We start from the raw sequence: 13,450 nt of genomic DNA on the forward strand, positions 1-13,450 counted from the left end.
CTATCTAGCAGCACCACAGATCTTTGGGCAGGAGGAATCCCCTGGTTGCTCTTGCCCTGCCACTTCTTGTTTTCTAAATGGCGCTGGCCAACTGAACTTGTACAGCAGAATCTGGGGACCCTGGTGCCGATTCAAAATGGCTGCCAAGAGTTTAAGCAGTGACCTTGCAAGACTCCTGTGGAAGTCTCACGAGGCAGCCTCTTGAACTCTTGGCAGTCATTTTGAATCAGCGCCGGAAGAAAGGAATCTGCAGACACGCCGGGCAGGAAAGAGGGGGATCTTTCCTGCCCTATTCACTAGATCATCAGGGCACGACACTAAGGTAAAGGAGGGGAGGATAGGACGCCCACCTGCCTGTCAGCCAGCCTGCCCGTTCGTCCACAAATCTGGACAAACGGGCAGGATGGCAAAACCCACCCAGTTGCCCAACTGTGTCCTCAAAAAGAGGCCATGTCCGGGTAAAACTGGACATATGGTAACTCTAGCAAGGGAGTGATGGGGTTCCCATATGCTCAGCTCATGGGCTATGAAGGATCTGTCTGTGCTCAATGCACACATAATGAGGGCTATTTCTAAAAACCAATTGCCTGAGTAAATAGATTCTTTGAAAACTATCCACCCTTCCTGAGGTTAAAGTACATGCTGATGATTCTTTCAGTTTGTAGGGCTGTCAGGATCTACTGTTTTACTTTGATTGCAGCTGCTTTTTGCCAGCCCCCAGAAGCTGCCACCCTAGGCAACCGCCTGATCTACTTGTTGGTTAAGCCATCCCTCTCTCTCTGTGCCCATTTGCAGAACCACTCCTGGCTCCAGTGAAGTACAGTGTGAGAGGGAGCTGGGTCTAAGTGATGTTTTTGTTTGTTTTACAGGTAGTGACTAAAAATTGTGCCATAAGCATAAGAAGGTGTAATCCACAGAGATCAGTAGTGGATTACATCTGGGTAAAAGAAATGTTAAATGAAATAAAAGCAATATGTTAGGCAGCGGAGTGACCAGATCTTCCCAGAGTTCTCTTAATACCTTTGATTATACCCCATTGGACCCTTCTGGAGTGGAGGAGTAGCCTAGTGGTTAGTGCAGTCAGTGGACTTTGATCCTGGGAACTGAGTTCAATTCCTACTGCAGCTCCCTGTGACTCTGGGCAAGTCACTTAATCCTCCATTGGCCCTGGTACAAAATAAGTACCTGAATATATGTAAACCACTTTGAATGTAGTTGCAAAAACCTCAGAAAGGCAGTATATCAAGTCCCATTTCCCTTCCCTTCCCTTCTATCTTATCTATTTTGAAACCTGTTAACTCCTGGTGAACACAGACAGCCTTCTGAGAAGGGGCTGAAGTCTACCCACTTCTGTTCCTATAACTGACAGTTTTTTTGTGGTTTTACTCTAGCTTTTTCCACAGTGAACACAGAACAGAAATACTCATTTCACAATTCTGTTTTCTTCTTGTCCACCTCTACGTCATCCTCCCCCCCCCTCCCTCTCTCTGTCTTAACATTATGCTTTTTTACACTTCCTCATAAAAAAGTCTTTTCATCACCCCTCCCCCACCCCTCTACTGTATGAGATAATTTCTTTACTTTACTATACAATTGTTCTTGTATTCCACAAATACCTTAGAAGTTCTACGTGGATTACACACAAAAGAGACCAGACAATCTCAGGGTATAACAATCGAATTCACTTAAAATATACAAATACTTTTTAAATAATTACAAAGTAAAATATTTCCTAAAGAAGTATAACTCTAATTTGTGTAGGAAGAGAGTTCCAAATAAATGGAGCTCGATAAAAACTTGAAGAAAAATTGATTTATATTGTAATCCCTTTGCAACAGAAACTGTGGTTGGTAAATTGATTATGAGATTTTCTAACCTTAGACAATTTTCAGACAGTCTTATAAAGCACAATATTGCCTCATGTTGACTCTTGTAATGCCTTATATTTAGGGCTTCCAGCTTACGTCTTCCATGCTTTACAACTGGCGTAGAACATGGCTGTTAGATTAATATCTAACTTTTTGTCTTCTTTACTCTGGTTTCCTGTGCTTTGGCAAATCCAGTTAAGCGAATGCTACATACCTGTAGAATGTATTCTCCGAGGACAGCAGGCTGATTGTTCTCACTGATGGGTGACGTCCACGGCACCCCCTCCAATCGGAATCTTCACTAGCAAAGACGTTTGCTAGCCCTCGCGCGCCCATGTGCACCGTCTTCCCACCCGAACCGGCTCGTGTTCGTCAGTCCCGTATGTAGCAAGACAAAGACAAGGGAAGACACAACTCCAAAGGGGAGGCGGGCGGGTTTGTGAGAACAATCAGCCTGCTGTCCTCGGAGAATACCTTCTACAGGTATGTATCATTCGCTTTCTCCGAGGACAAGCAGGCTGCTTGTTCTCATTGATGGGGTATCCCTAGCCCCCAGGCTCACTCAAAACAACAAACATGGTCAATTGGGCCTCGCAACGGCGAGGACATAATTGAGATTGACCTAACAACTTATCCAACTAACTGAGAGTGTAGCCTGGAACAGAATAAAAAATAGGCCTAGGGGGGTGGAGTTGGATTCTAAACCCCAAACAGATTCTGAAGCACCAACTGCCCGAACCGACTGTCGCGTCGGGTATCCTGCTGCAGGCAGTAATGAGATGTGAATGTGTGGACAGATGACCACGTCGCAGCCTTGCAGATCTCTTCAATAGTGGCTGACTTCAAGTGGGCCACTGACACTGCCATGGCTCTAACATTGTGAGCCGTGACATGACCCTCAAGAGCCAGCCCAGCCTGGGCGTAAGTGAAGGAAATGCAGTCTGCTAGCCAATTTGATAAGGTGCGTTTCCCCACAGCCACTCCCCTCCTGTTGGGATCAAAAGAAACAAACATTTGGGCGGACTGTCTGTTGGGCTGTGTCCACTCCAGATAGAAGGCCAATGCTCTTTTGCAGTCCAATGTGTGCAGCTGACGTTCAGCAGGGCAGGAATGCGGACGGGGAAAGAATGTTGGCAAGACAATCGACTGGTTCAGTTGGAACTCCGACACCACCTTCGGCAAGAACTTAGGGTGAGTGCGGAGGACTACTCTATTATGATGAAATTTGGTGTAAGGAGCATGGGCTACCAGGGCCTGAAGCTCACTGACTCTACGAGCTGAAGTTACTGCCACCAAGAAAATGACCTTCCAGGTCAAGTACTTCAGATGGCAGGAGTACAGTGGCTCAAAAGGAGGTTTCATCAGCTGGGTGAGAACGACATTGAGATCCCATGACACCTCTCATAAAGCGAACAACTAAAGGCTGTCCCGAGATCGGCTTACCTTCTACACGGTAATGGTATGCACTGATTGCGCTAAGGTGAACCCTTACAGAGTTGGTCTTGAGACCAGACAGACAAGTGCAGAAGGTAGTCAAGCAGGGTCTGTGTAGGACAAGAGCGAGGATCTAAGGCCTTGCTGTCACACCAGACGGCAACCTCCTCCATAAAAAGAAGTAACTCCTCTTAGTGGAATCTTTCCTGGAAGCAAGCAAGACATGGGAGACACCCTCCGACAGACCCAAAGAGGCAAAGTCTACGCTCTCAACATCCAGGCCGTGAGAGCCAGAGACTGGAGGTTGGGATGCAGAAGCGCCCCTTCGTTCTGGGTGATGAGGGTCGGAAAACACTCCAATCTCCACGGTTCTTCGGAGGACAACTCCAGAAGAAGAGGGAACCAGATCTGACGCAGCCAAAAAGGAGCAATCAGAATCATGGTGCCTCGGTCTTGCTTGAGTTTCAACAAAGTCTTCCCCACCAGAGGTATGGGAGGATAAGCATACAGCAGGCCTTCCCCCCAATTCAGGAGGAAGGCATCCGATGCCAGTCGGCCGTGGGCCGGAAGTCTGGAACAGAACTGAGGGACCTTGTGGTTGGCTCGAGATGCGAAGAGATCTACCAAGGGGGTGCCCCACACTTGGAAGATCCGGCGCACTACTCTGGAGTTGAGCGACCACTCGTGAGGTTGCATAATCCTGCTCAACCTGTCAGCCAGACTGTTGTTTACGCCTGCCAGATATGTGGCTTGGAGAAACATGCCGTAATGGCGAGCCCACAGCCACATGCTGACGGCTTCCTGACACAGGGGGCGAGATCCGGTGCCCCCCTGCTTGTTGATGTAATACATGGCAACCTGGTTGTCTGTCTGAATTTGGATAATTTGGTGGGACAGCCGATCTCTGAAAGCCTTCAGAGCGTTCCAGACCGCTCGTAACTCCAGGAGATTGATCTGTAGACCTTTTTCCTGGAGGGACCAGCTTCCCTGGGTGTGAAGCCCATCGACATGAGCTCCCCACCCCAGGAGAGACGCATCCGTGGTCAGCACTTTTTGTGGCTGAGGAATTTGGAAGGGACGTCCCAGAGTCAGATTGGACCAAATCGTCCACCAATGCAGGGATTCGAGAAAACTCGTGGACAGGTGGATCACGTCCTCTAGATCCCCAGCAGCCTGAAATCACTGGGAAGCTAGGGTCCATTCAGCAGATCGCATGCGAAGATGAGCCATGGGAGTCACATGAACTGTGGAGGCCATGTGGCCAAGCAATCTCAACATCTGCCGAGCTGGCCCTTGTCTCCGGAAGATAGGCACGAGCCATCTGAGAATCCAGCAGAGCTCCTATGAATTCGAGTCTCTGTACTGGGAGAAGATGGGACTTTGGATAATTTATCACAAACCCCAGTAGCTCCAGGAGTCGAATAGTCATCTGCATGGACTGTAGAGCTCCTGTCTTGGATGTGTTCTTCACCAACCAATCGTCGAGATAAGGAAACACGTGCACTCCAAGCCTGCGGAGCGCTGCTGCTACCACAGCCAGGCACTTCGTGAACACCCTGGGCGCGGAGGCGAGCCCAAAGGGTAGCACGCAGTACTGGAAGTGACGTGTTCCCAGACGGAATCGGAGATACTGTCTGTGAGCTGGCAGTATCGGAATATGCGTGTAAGCATCCTTTAAGTCCAGAGAGCATAGCCAATCTTTTTCCTGAATCATGGGAAGAAGGGTGCCCAGGGAAAGCATCCTGAACTTTTCCTTGACCAGATATTTGTTCAGGGCCCTTAGGTCTAGGATGGGACGCATCCCCCCTGTTTTCTTTTCCACAAGGAAGTACCTGGAATATAATCTCAGCCCCTCTTGCCCCGGTGGCACGGGCTCGACTGCATTGGCGCTGAGAAGGGCGGAGAGTTCCTCTGCAAGTACCTGCTTGTGCTGGAAGCTGAAAGACTGAGCTCCCGGTGGGCAATTTGAAGGCATGGAGGCCAAATTGAGGGCATATCCTTGCTGGACTATTTGAAGAACCCAACGGTCGGAGGTTATAAGAGGCCACCTTTGGTGAAAAACTTTCAACCTCCCCCCGACCGGCAGGTCGTCCGGCATGGACACTTTGATATCGGCTATGCTCTGCTGGAGCCAGTCAAAAGCTTGCCCCCTGCTTTTGCTGGGGAGCTGTGGGGCCTTGCTGAGGCGCACGCTGCTGACGAGAGCGAGCGCGCTGGGGCTTAGCCTGGGCCGCAGGCTGTCGAGAGGGAGGATTGTACCTACGCTTACCAGAAGAATAGGGAACAGCCCTCCTTCCCCCATAAAAACGTCTACCTGATGAGGTAGATGCTGAAGGCTGCTGGCGGGAGAATTTGTCGAAAGCGTTATCCCGCTGGTGGAGCTGTTCTACCACCTGTTCGACCTTTTCCCCAAAAATGTTATCCGCTCGGTAAGGGGAGTCCGCAATCCGCTGCTGGATCCTATTCTCCAGGTCGGAGGCATGCAGCCATGAGAGTCTGCGCATCACCACACCTTGAGCAGCGGCCCTGGACGCAACATCGAAGGTATCATATACCCCTCTGGCCAGGAATTTCCTACATGCCTTCAGCTGCCTGACCACCTCCTGAAACGGCTTGGCTTGCTCAGAAGGGAGCTTGTCCACCAAGTCTGCCAGCTGCCGCACATTGTTCCGCATATGGATGCTCGTGTAGAGCTGGTATGATTGAATCTTGGCCACGAGCATGGAAGAATGATAGGCCTTCCTCCCAAAGGAGTCTAAGGTTCTGGGGTCTTTGCCCGGGGGCGCCGAAGCATGCTCCCTAGAACTCTTAGACTTCTTCAGAGTCGTGAGGCAACTGAGTGCGCATCAGCTCTGGGTCCCCATGGATCCGATACTGGGATTCAATCTTCTTGGGAATGTGGGGATTAGTTAGTCCAGTTTGGTCCAGTTCGCCAGCAATGTCTTTTTTAGGACATGATGCATGAGTACTGTGGACGCTTCCTTAGGTGGAGAAGGATAGTCCAAGAGCTCAAACATCTCAGCCCTTGGCTCATCCTCCGCGACCACCGGGAAGGGGATGGCCGTAGACATCTCCCGGACAAAGGCCGAGAAAGACAGACTCTCGGGAGGAGAAAGCTGTCTTTCAGGGGAGGGAGTGGGATCAGAAGGAAGGCCATCAGACTCCTCGTCAGAGAAATATCTGATGTCCTCCTCCGCGTCCCACGAGGCCTCACCATCGGTATCAGACACAAGTTCACGAACCTGTGTCTGAAGCCGCGCCCGTTCCGACTCCGTGGAAACACGGCCACGGTGGGAGCGAGAGGTGGACTCCCTGGCAGGCAGCGGCGAAGCTCCCTCCCCCGACGTCGTCGGGGAGTCCACCTGGGAGGTAGCCGAAGCCAGGGCCAGCCGTTGCCTCACTCGACGGCACCGGTGGCGCAGGCACCCCCGGTACCGGAGGAGAAGGACGTAACAGCTCTTCCAGGATGCCTGGAAGAACGGCCCGGAGACTCTCGTGCAGAGCGGCTGTTGAGAAAGACTGAGAAGCCGGTGCAGGCGTCGAGGTCAGAATCTGTTCCGGGCGCGGAGGCAGTACCGGGCTGTCCGGGGTAGAGCGCACCGACACCTCCTGGATGGAGGGTGAGCGGTCCTCCCGGTGCCGATGCCTGCTGGGTGCCGACTCCCTCAGCGACCCAGAGCTCCCGGTACCAAGTCGGGAAGGTGACCGGTGACGATGCTTCTTCGACTTCTTCGAGCGAAGCATATCACCGGAGCTCCCCGGTACCGATGAGGAGGACGTTGAATCCAGACGTCGCTTCCTCAGGGCCAGGTCCGAAGATGGTCGATCCTGGGGGGGGGCTGTACCGCAGGAGCCCTCAGGGCAGGAGGAGACCCACCTGAAGGCTCACTGCCACCAGCAGGGGAATGGACAGCCCTCACCTGCACTCCAGATGAAGCACCACCGTCCGACGACATCAGCACCAGCGGGGGTCCCGGTACCACCGACGCCGACGCACTCTTCCGGTCTCGGTACCGTTGATGCAGGAGGAATACGCCTCGATGCCGTCGACGCCGATGCACTCCCCAAAGACTTTGGTGCTGCCGACGCCGATGCACTCGACTAATCCCGAGATGCTGTTGCCGTCGAAGTGCCGGAGAACAGAACGTTCCACTGGGCTAATCTCGCTACCCGAGTCCTCTTCTGCAAAAGAGCACAAAGACTACAGGCCTGCGGGTGGTGCCCAGCCCCCAGACACTGAAGACATGAAGCGTGCCTATCAGTGAGCGAGATTATCCGGGCGCACTGGGTGCACTTCTTGAAGCCGCTGGAAGGCTTCGATGACATGGGCGGAAAAATTGCGCCGGTGAAATCAAAATTCATGATGATGACAATAGGCACCGAAAAAAAGGGAGAAAAACCCGAAAGCGAAAGGACACTTACGCTGGGAAAAAACTAGAAATACGGGAAAAAAGGGGAACCTTCCTCTTTTTTTTTTTTTTTAAAACAAACACAGAAAAAAGTAGAAAACGCGAAAGACGCGCGAGGTCTTCTGAGGGGCACGAAACAGCGGCAAAACACGACCGTCCCGAGCGTGGACAAAAGAAGACTGACGAACACGAGCCACTTCGGGCGGGAAGACAGTCGCGCATGTGCGGTGTGCATGGGCGTGCGAGGGCTAGCAAATGTCTTTGCTAGTGAAGATTCCGATTGGAGGGGGTGCCGTGGACGTCACCCATCAGTGAGAACAAGCAGCCTGCTTGTCCTCGGAGAAAAAAATTTATTATTGATTTATAAGGCCACAAAAATGAAGGCCCTTCTTCCAGAACTATGACTCTAAGGGGTCCTTTTACTAAAGGGTTGGCGTGCAGCAACAGGCTTGCCGTGTGCCAAACTGGAACTACCGCAGGCTTAACATGGGCACAGTGTGTGCCATTTCTGGCACTACAGAAAATCAGGTCTGATTTTCTAGTGCAGGCGTTACCAGGCGGAAATCGATCAGTGCCGTGTTCTGTCTGGTTACCATCAGGTTAGCATGGGAGCCCTTACCGCCACCTCAATGGCGGCTTGGTAAAACAGCCCTAAAACTCTACCATCCTGCATGAGCACTACGATCAACAGATAAAAATGTACTGGAGGTACCATCTTTTTGTGCAGTCAGTTTAAAGGATCTTCATTCCTCCACCTTTCAAGGCGCAGGACCTCAGTTATAGAAAGCTGTGCCTTTAGGACTACATTTCAGAAACAGTTGAAAACCTAGTGCTTTGCTGGCCACCGACGGCTTTATGCCTAGATATTCAATGCCAGGCCATGTGCGAGCCCTGGCACTCAATATCCGGGCATACGCAGCCTGCTAAAATTTAGCCAGTTATTGGCACTCAACATGGCAGTTCTTTGTAAATGCAGTTAATTAGAAAAAAAAAAAAAAGATAGAATGTAGTTTATGAGTGTGAAGGACCAGAGACAGCACTGGGGGAAGGGGGAGGGGGGAGGGTTTAGGGGGGGTGGAATTGGAGGGGGGAAGAGAGGGAAGTCGATAGGTAGGAAATGGGAGGTCACTTATAAAACATAATTAAAAAGTTGAAGTATATTCTGTATTTGATTATGCACGGCAAACTTAACTGTGTATTCTTTGTTATGTATCTGGCACATTGCTATGTGCAAACTTGTATTGCGAATGTGTTAGTTACGCTATGTTCAGAATTAATAATGTTCAATAAAGACTTCTAAAAATTAAAAAAAAAAAAAAATTTAGCCAGTTAACTGCGATATTTATTTATTTATTTGTTACATTTGTACCCCACATTTTCCCACCTATTTGCAGGCTCAATGTGGCTTACATGGTGCCGGAGAGGTGTTGGTTGACTCCGGAGTAAACAATTACAGTTACAAGGTTAAGTTGTGGTAGGAAAAGGTTCATGTGGTGGGACTACATGAAGGAAATCAAGAGCAGGTGGAGTTGTTTGGTGATCATTACGAACTGGCTAAGAAGAGCCAAGTAAAGAGGACTGTGTCTTATGCAATCCTATTTATGCAGTTATCCTAGCCGGTTAAGGGCCCTTTTACTAAGTGGCAGTTACCGCGTGCCAATCCAGAACTACCCCTAGTCCTGGAACTTAACCGGCAGTGCTGTGAGCTGCCCAGTTACCGCCTGGTTAGCATGGAAGCCCTTACTGCCACCTCAATGGTGGCCGCGCAGTAGGTGTGGTAAAAGAGGGCCTCAGCGTGCGTCAAAAACACACACTGACACTAGCGCAGGCCTCCTTTACCGCAGCTTAGCAAAAGGACCCCTAAGTGCTGACTCTGTCCCCAGAACACCCACAAAATAGCCAGTTTCAGTTTGGGCACTAACTGGATATTTTCAGCGCTACTGACCGGTTAAGTTCCACTGAATCTGCTCGATTAGCCCTAGATGAGCAATTTAAACAGCACGGAGCCATTTCGGGCCATTTAAATTGCTTTGAATATCGACCCCCTACTTGTTTAAAAAGTCTTTTTCATAAGGTTGGCTTCATGCTTTTTTGTGTGTCTTGAATTTATATCATTTAGGATATTATTTGAATTATTATGAGGGGCATAATCGAAAAAGAAGGGCACCCATCTTTTGACACAAATCAGGAGATGGGCGTCCGTCTCTCAGGGTTGCCCAAATCGGCCTAATCGAAAGCCGATTTTGGGTATCCTCAACTGCTTTCCGTCGCGGGGACGACCAAAGTTCACGGGGGCGTGTCGGCAGCATAGCGAATTCCTGACGGGGGCGGCCTCGGCTGATAATGGAAAAAAGATGAGCATTTGGCCGACCTTACTTGGTCCCCTTTTTTTCACGACCAAGCCTCAAAAAGGTGCCCGAACTGACCAGATGACCACCGGAGGGAATTGGGGATGACCTCCCCTTACTCCCCCAGTGGTCACCAACCCCCTCCCACCCTAAAAAAAAATGTTTTAAATATTTTTTGCCAGCCTCAAATGTCATACCCAGGTCCATCACAGCAGTATGCAGGTCCCTGGAGCAGTTTTTAGTGGGTGCAGTGCACTTCAGGCAGGCAGACCCGGCCCATCCCCCCAGTGGCGTTCCTAGGTGGGCTGACACCCGGGGCGGATCGCCGATGCGCCCCACCCCCCGGGTGCAGCGCCCCCCCTGGATGCAGCGTGACCCCCTCCCCGGCGAAGGGACACCCCCCCGGGTGCACGCCGCTGGGGGTGTGCCGCGCGCGCCTGTCCGTTGTTCGTTCCATGCTCCCTCTGCCCCGGAACAAACTTCCAGGGCAGAGGGAGCATGGAACGAACGATGGACAGGCGCGCGCAGCACCCCCCCCCCCCAGCAGCGTGCATCAGGGGCGGACCGCACCCACCGCCCCCCCCGGAACTCCACTGCATCCCCCCCCAACCTGTTACACTTGTGGTGGTAAATGTGAGCCCTCCAAAACCCACCTGAAACCCACTGTACCCATATGTAGGTGCCCCCCTTCATCCCTAAGGGCTATGGTAGTGGTGTACAGTTGTGGGGAGTGGGGTTTGGGGGGGTTGGGGGGCTCAGCACCAAAGGTAAGGGAGCTATGCACCTAGGAGCAATTTCTGAAGCCCACTGCAGTGCCCCCTAGGGTGCCCGGTTGGTGTCCTGGCATGTGAGGGGGACCAGTGCACTACGAATGCTGTCTCCTCCCATGACCAAATACCTTGGATTTGGTCGTTTTTGAGATGGGCGTCCTCAGTTTCCATTATCGCTGAAAACCGGGGACGACCATCTCTAAGGTTGACCTAAATGTTGAGATTTGGGCGTCCCCGACCGTATTATCGAAACAAAAGATGGACGCCCATCTTGTTTCGATAATACGGGATGCTCCGCCCATTTGCGGGGACGTCCTCAGAGATGGGCGTCCTTAGAGATGGTCATCCCCGTTCAATTATGCCGCTCCACAGCTCTCATCCAATATATTTTTAGGGGCCCTTTTACTAAAGCTTAGCACATGCTATCAGAAATTAGTGTGTGCTAAGTGCCATGTGGCCCACAGATATAAGGTAGGACATGCAGCATTTACCCCCTGATTCTGTAAAGGTCGCCAAAATTTGCGCACAAAAATTTAGGCGTGTTCCCAATTTGCATGCACGATTTAACTGAATAACAAGCCACTCAGTGCCAATAATTGTCTTTTTAACAAGCAATTATTGGCAATAATTAGATTTAATTTGGACCAATGCATGTAAAATTAAGTGCAATTTCCACACCTAAAATTTACGCGAATTCCAAAAAAGGGGGCATGGAAATGGGATGGTAATGGGCATTTCAGGGTGGAACGAGGGTGTGGTTTTGAGTTACATGCGTAATTACAGAATAATGGTTCTATGCACTTAAATGTCAGCGCGGGCATCTACACCACATTTTTGTTAGTACAAATGGCCGTACCTAAATTTACAAGTGACTTTCTGCTTAAGCATGTATTCTATACACCAGGCCAAACTTTAGGCGCGTCTTATAGAATACTGCTTAAGCAGGGTTTTTTTCAGAGCTGATTTTTTAGACACCATTATAGAATTTACCCCTTAGGGTTCTGTTTACAAAAGCGTGCTAGCATTTTTAACACGTGCTAACCATACAGATGCCCATAATATTCCTATGGGCATCTACATGGTTAGCGTGTACTAAAAACGCTAGTGCGCCTTGTAAACAGGGCCCTTAGTGCGCTAAGCTTTAGTAAAAGTGTCCCTTAGTGTGTTATTAATTGAATTTAAGTGACTGTATATTTTGTTTCCACATTATTTTATGATATTTGTAATTGACAAGAATTTAAGGGCCCCTTTTACCAAGCTGTGGCAAAAGGGGGCCTGTGCTGGTGTTGGCGCATGCTTTTCACACACACCGAGGCCCCTTTTTACTGCAGCGGGTAAAAGGGAAGTCTCTCTTTGCTGCAGGAAATGGCCGTGTGGCCATTTTGGGGGGAAGCCCTTATTGCCACCCATTGAGATGGTGGTAAGGGCTCCCGCACTAAACCAGTGGTAACCGGGCAGTGGTACATGGCACGCTGGGGTGGGAAGTACCACTGTACTGCTGCGGTAGCCCGGCAGTACTTCTTGTTTAGCGAGCGGTAAGCCCAAGTTTGGGCTTACTGCTGCTTAGTAAAAGGGGCCCTAAGACTGTGCAGAAAAATTTCTTTTTTTAAATAAATAAATAAGAAGTGGGCTAGGTGGAGGCAAGAATGAGGGAAAACAGGCACTCACCAACCCCAAGGTGAGAGATGGCTTCCAGTTGTTTGTGTGAGGTGGCCTTCACAATAGCCTCAGGCAGCCTCAGGATGGATGGAAGGACCTCCCTGCAGAAGAGAAAAAGAAACCAGGGAACTTAACAATTAAATGTGAAATAAGGTAGCATCTCACAGTGCCTGAACTTGGAGGGCCGCCACTTCTCTCACCTGGTCACACAGTAGGACGCAATGAGACGAAAAAGGTCCGGAAAGGTGACATTGGATCCTTCCAGTGAGATTCCTGAGAAGTGAAGACCAGCAGAAAAGCTATTTAGTCATTTACTAAGATTTATCACTCACCTTCTGAAAGAAATTCACCTAACATAGTAACATAGTAGATGATGGCAGAAAAAGACCTGCATGGTCCATCCAGTCTGCCCAACAAGATAAACTCATATGTGTATACTTTACCTTGATTTGTACCTGCCTTTTTCAGGGCACAGACCGTACAAGTCTGCCCAGCAGTATTTCCCGCCTCCCAACCACCAGTCCCACCTCCCATCACCGGCTCTGGCACAGACCATATAAGTCTGCCCTCCACTATCCTCGCCTCCCAACCACCAACCTCTCTTCCCCCACCTGCTCCGTCACCCAATTTCGGCTAAGCTTCTGAGGATCCATTCCTACTGCACAGGATTCCTTTGCTATAACGATTTAAATAAGCAAACAAAGTTGTAATAGCAGAACTTAAACAAGCAAATACATGTATCAGAATCACAGATCTTACAGGTAATACCTAGGAAAAATATAATAAATAAATAAATGAAATAAAAGGAAAACATATGGGCACTGCTAGATGAAACAGAGAGATAGAAACCAAGGATAAATTACCAACTCCAACTCCGTCTTTAGAGAAACAGTAACTTCACTAATATATGTAAAGCAGGAATACACCATGGACAGCTGAAAGGCAGATCTTTATCAGAACCC

The 13,450-nt window shown here is 50.0% G+C and overlaps 1 protein-coding gene across 2 annotated transcripts in view; it reads right to left on the reverse strand.

The window, feature by feature from the left end:
• Nucleotides 1–13,450, reverse strand: part of RIN1 (Ras and Rab interactor 1) — a 66,197-nt gene that overhangs the window by 16,776 nt on the left and 35,971 nt on the right. For both annotated transcript variants that reach the window (XM_030219192.1, XM_030219191.1), the window contains exons 5-6: nt 12,689–12,761; nt 12,498–12,589 (exon numbers count right to left, since the gene is read on the reverse strand). In XM_030219192.1, coding sequence (XP_030075052.1) covers nt 12,498–12,589; nt 12,689–12,761 — 165 coding nt within the window. The remainder of the gene's footprint in view (nt 1–12,497; nt 12,590–12,688; nt 12,762–13,450) is intronic.

Source organism: Microcaecilia unicolor, chromosome 11, assembly GCF_901765095.1.
Source record: "Microcaecilia unicolor chromosome 11, aMicUni1.1, whole genome shotgun sequence".
Lineage (NCBI taxonomy): Eukaryota > Metazoa > Chordata > Amphibia > Gymnophiona > Siphonopidae > Microcaecilia > Microcaecilia unicolor.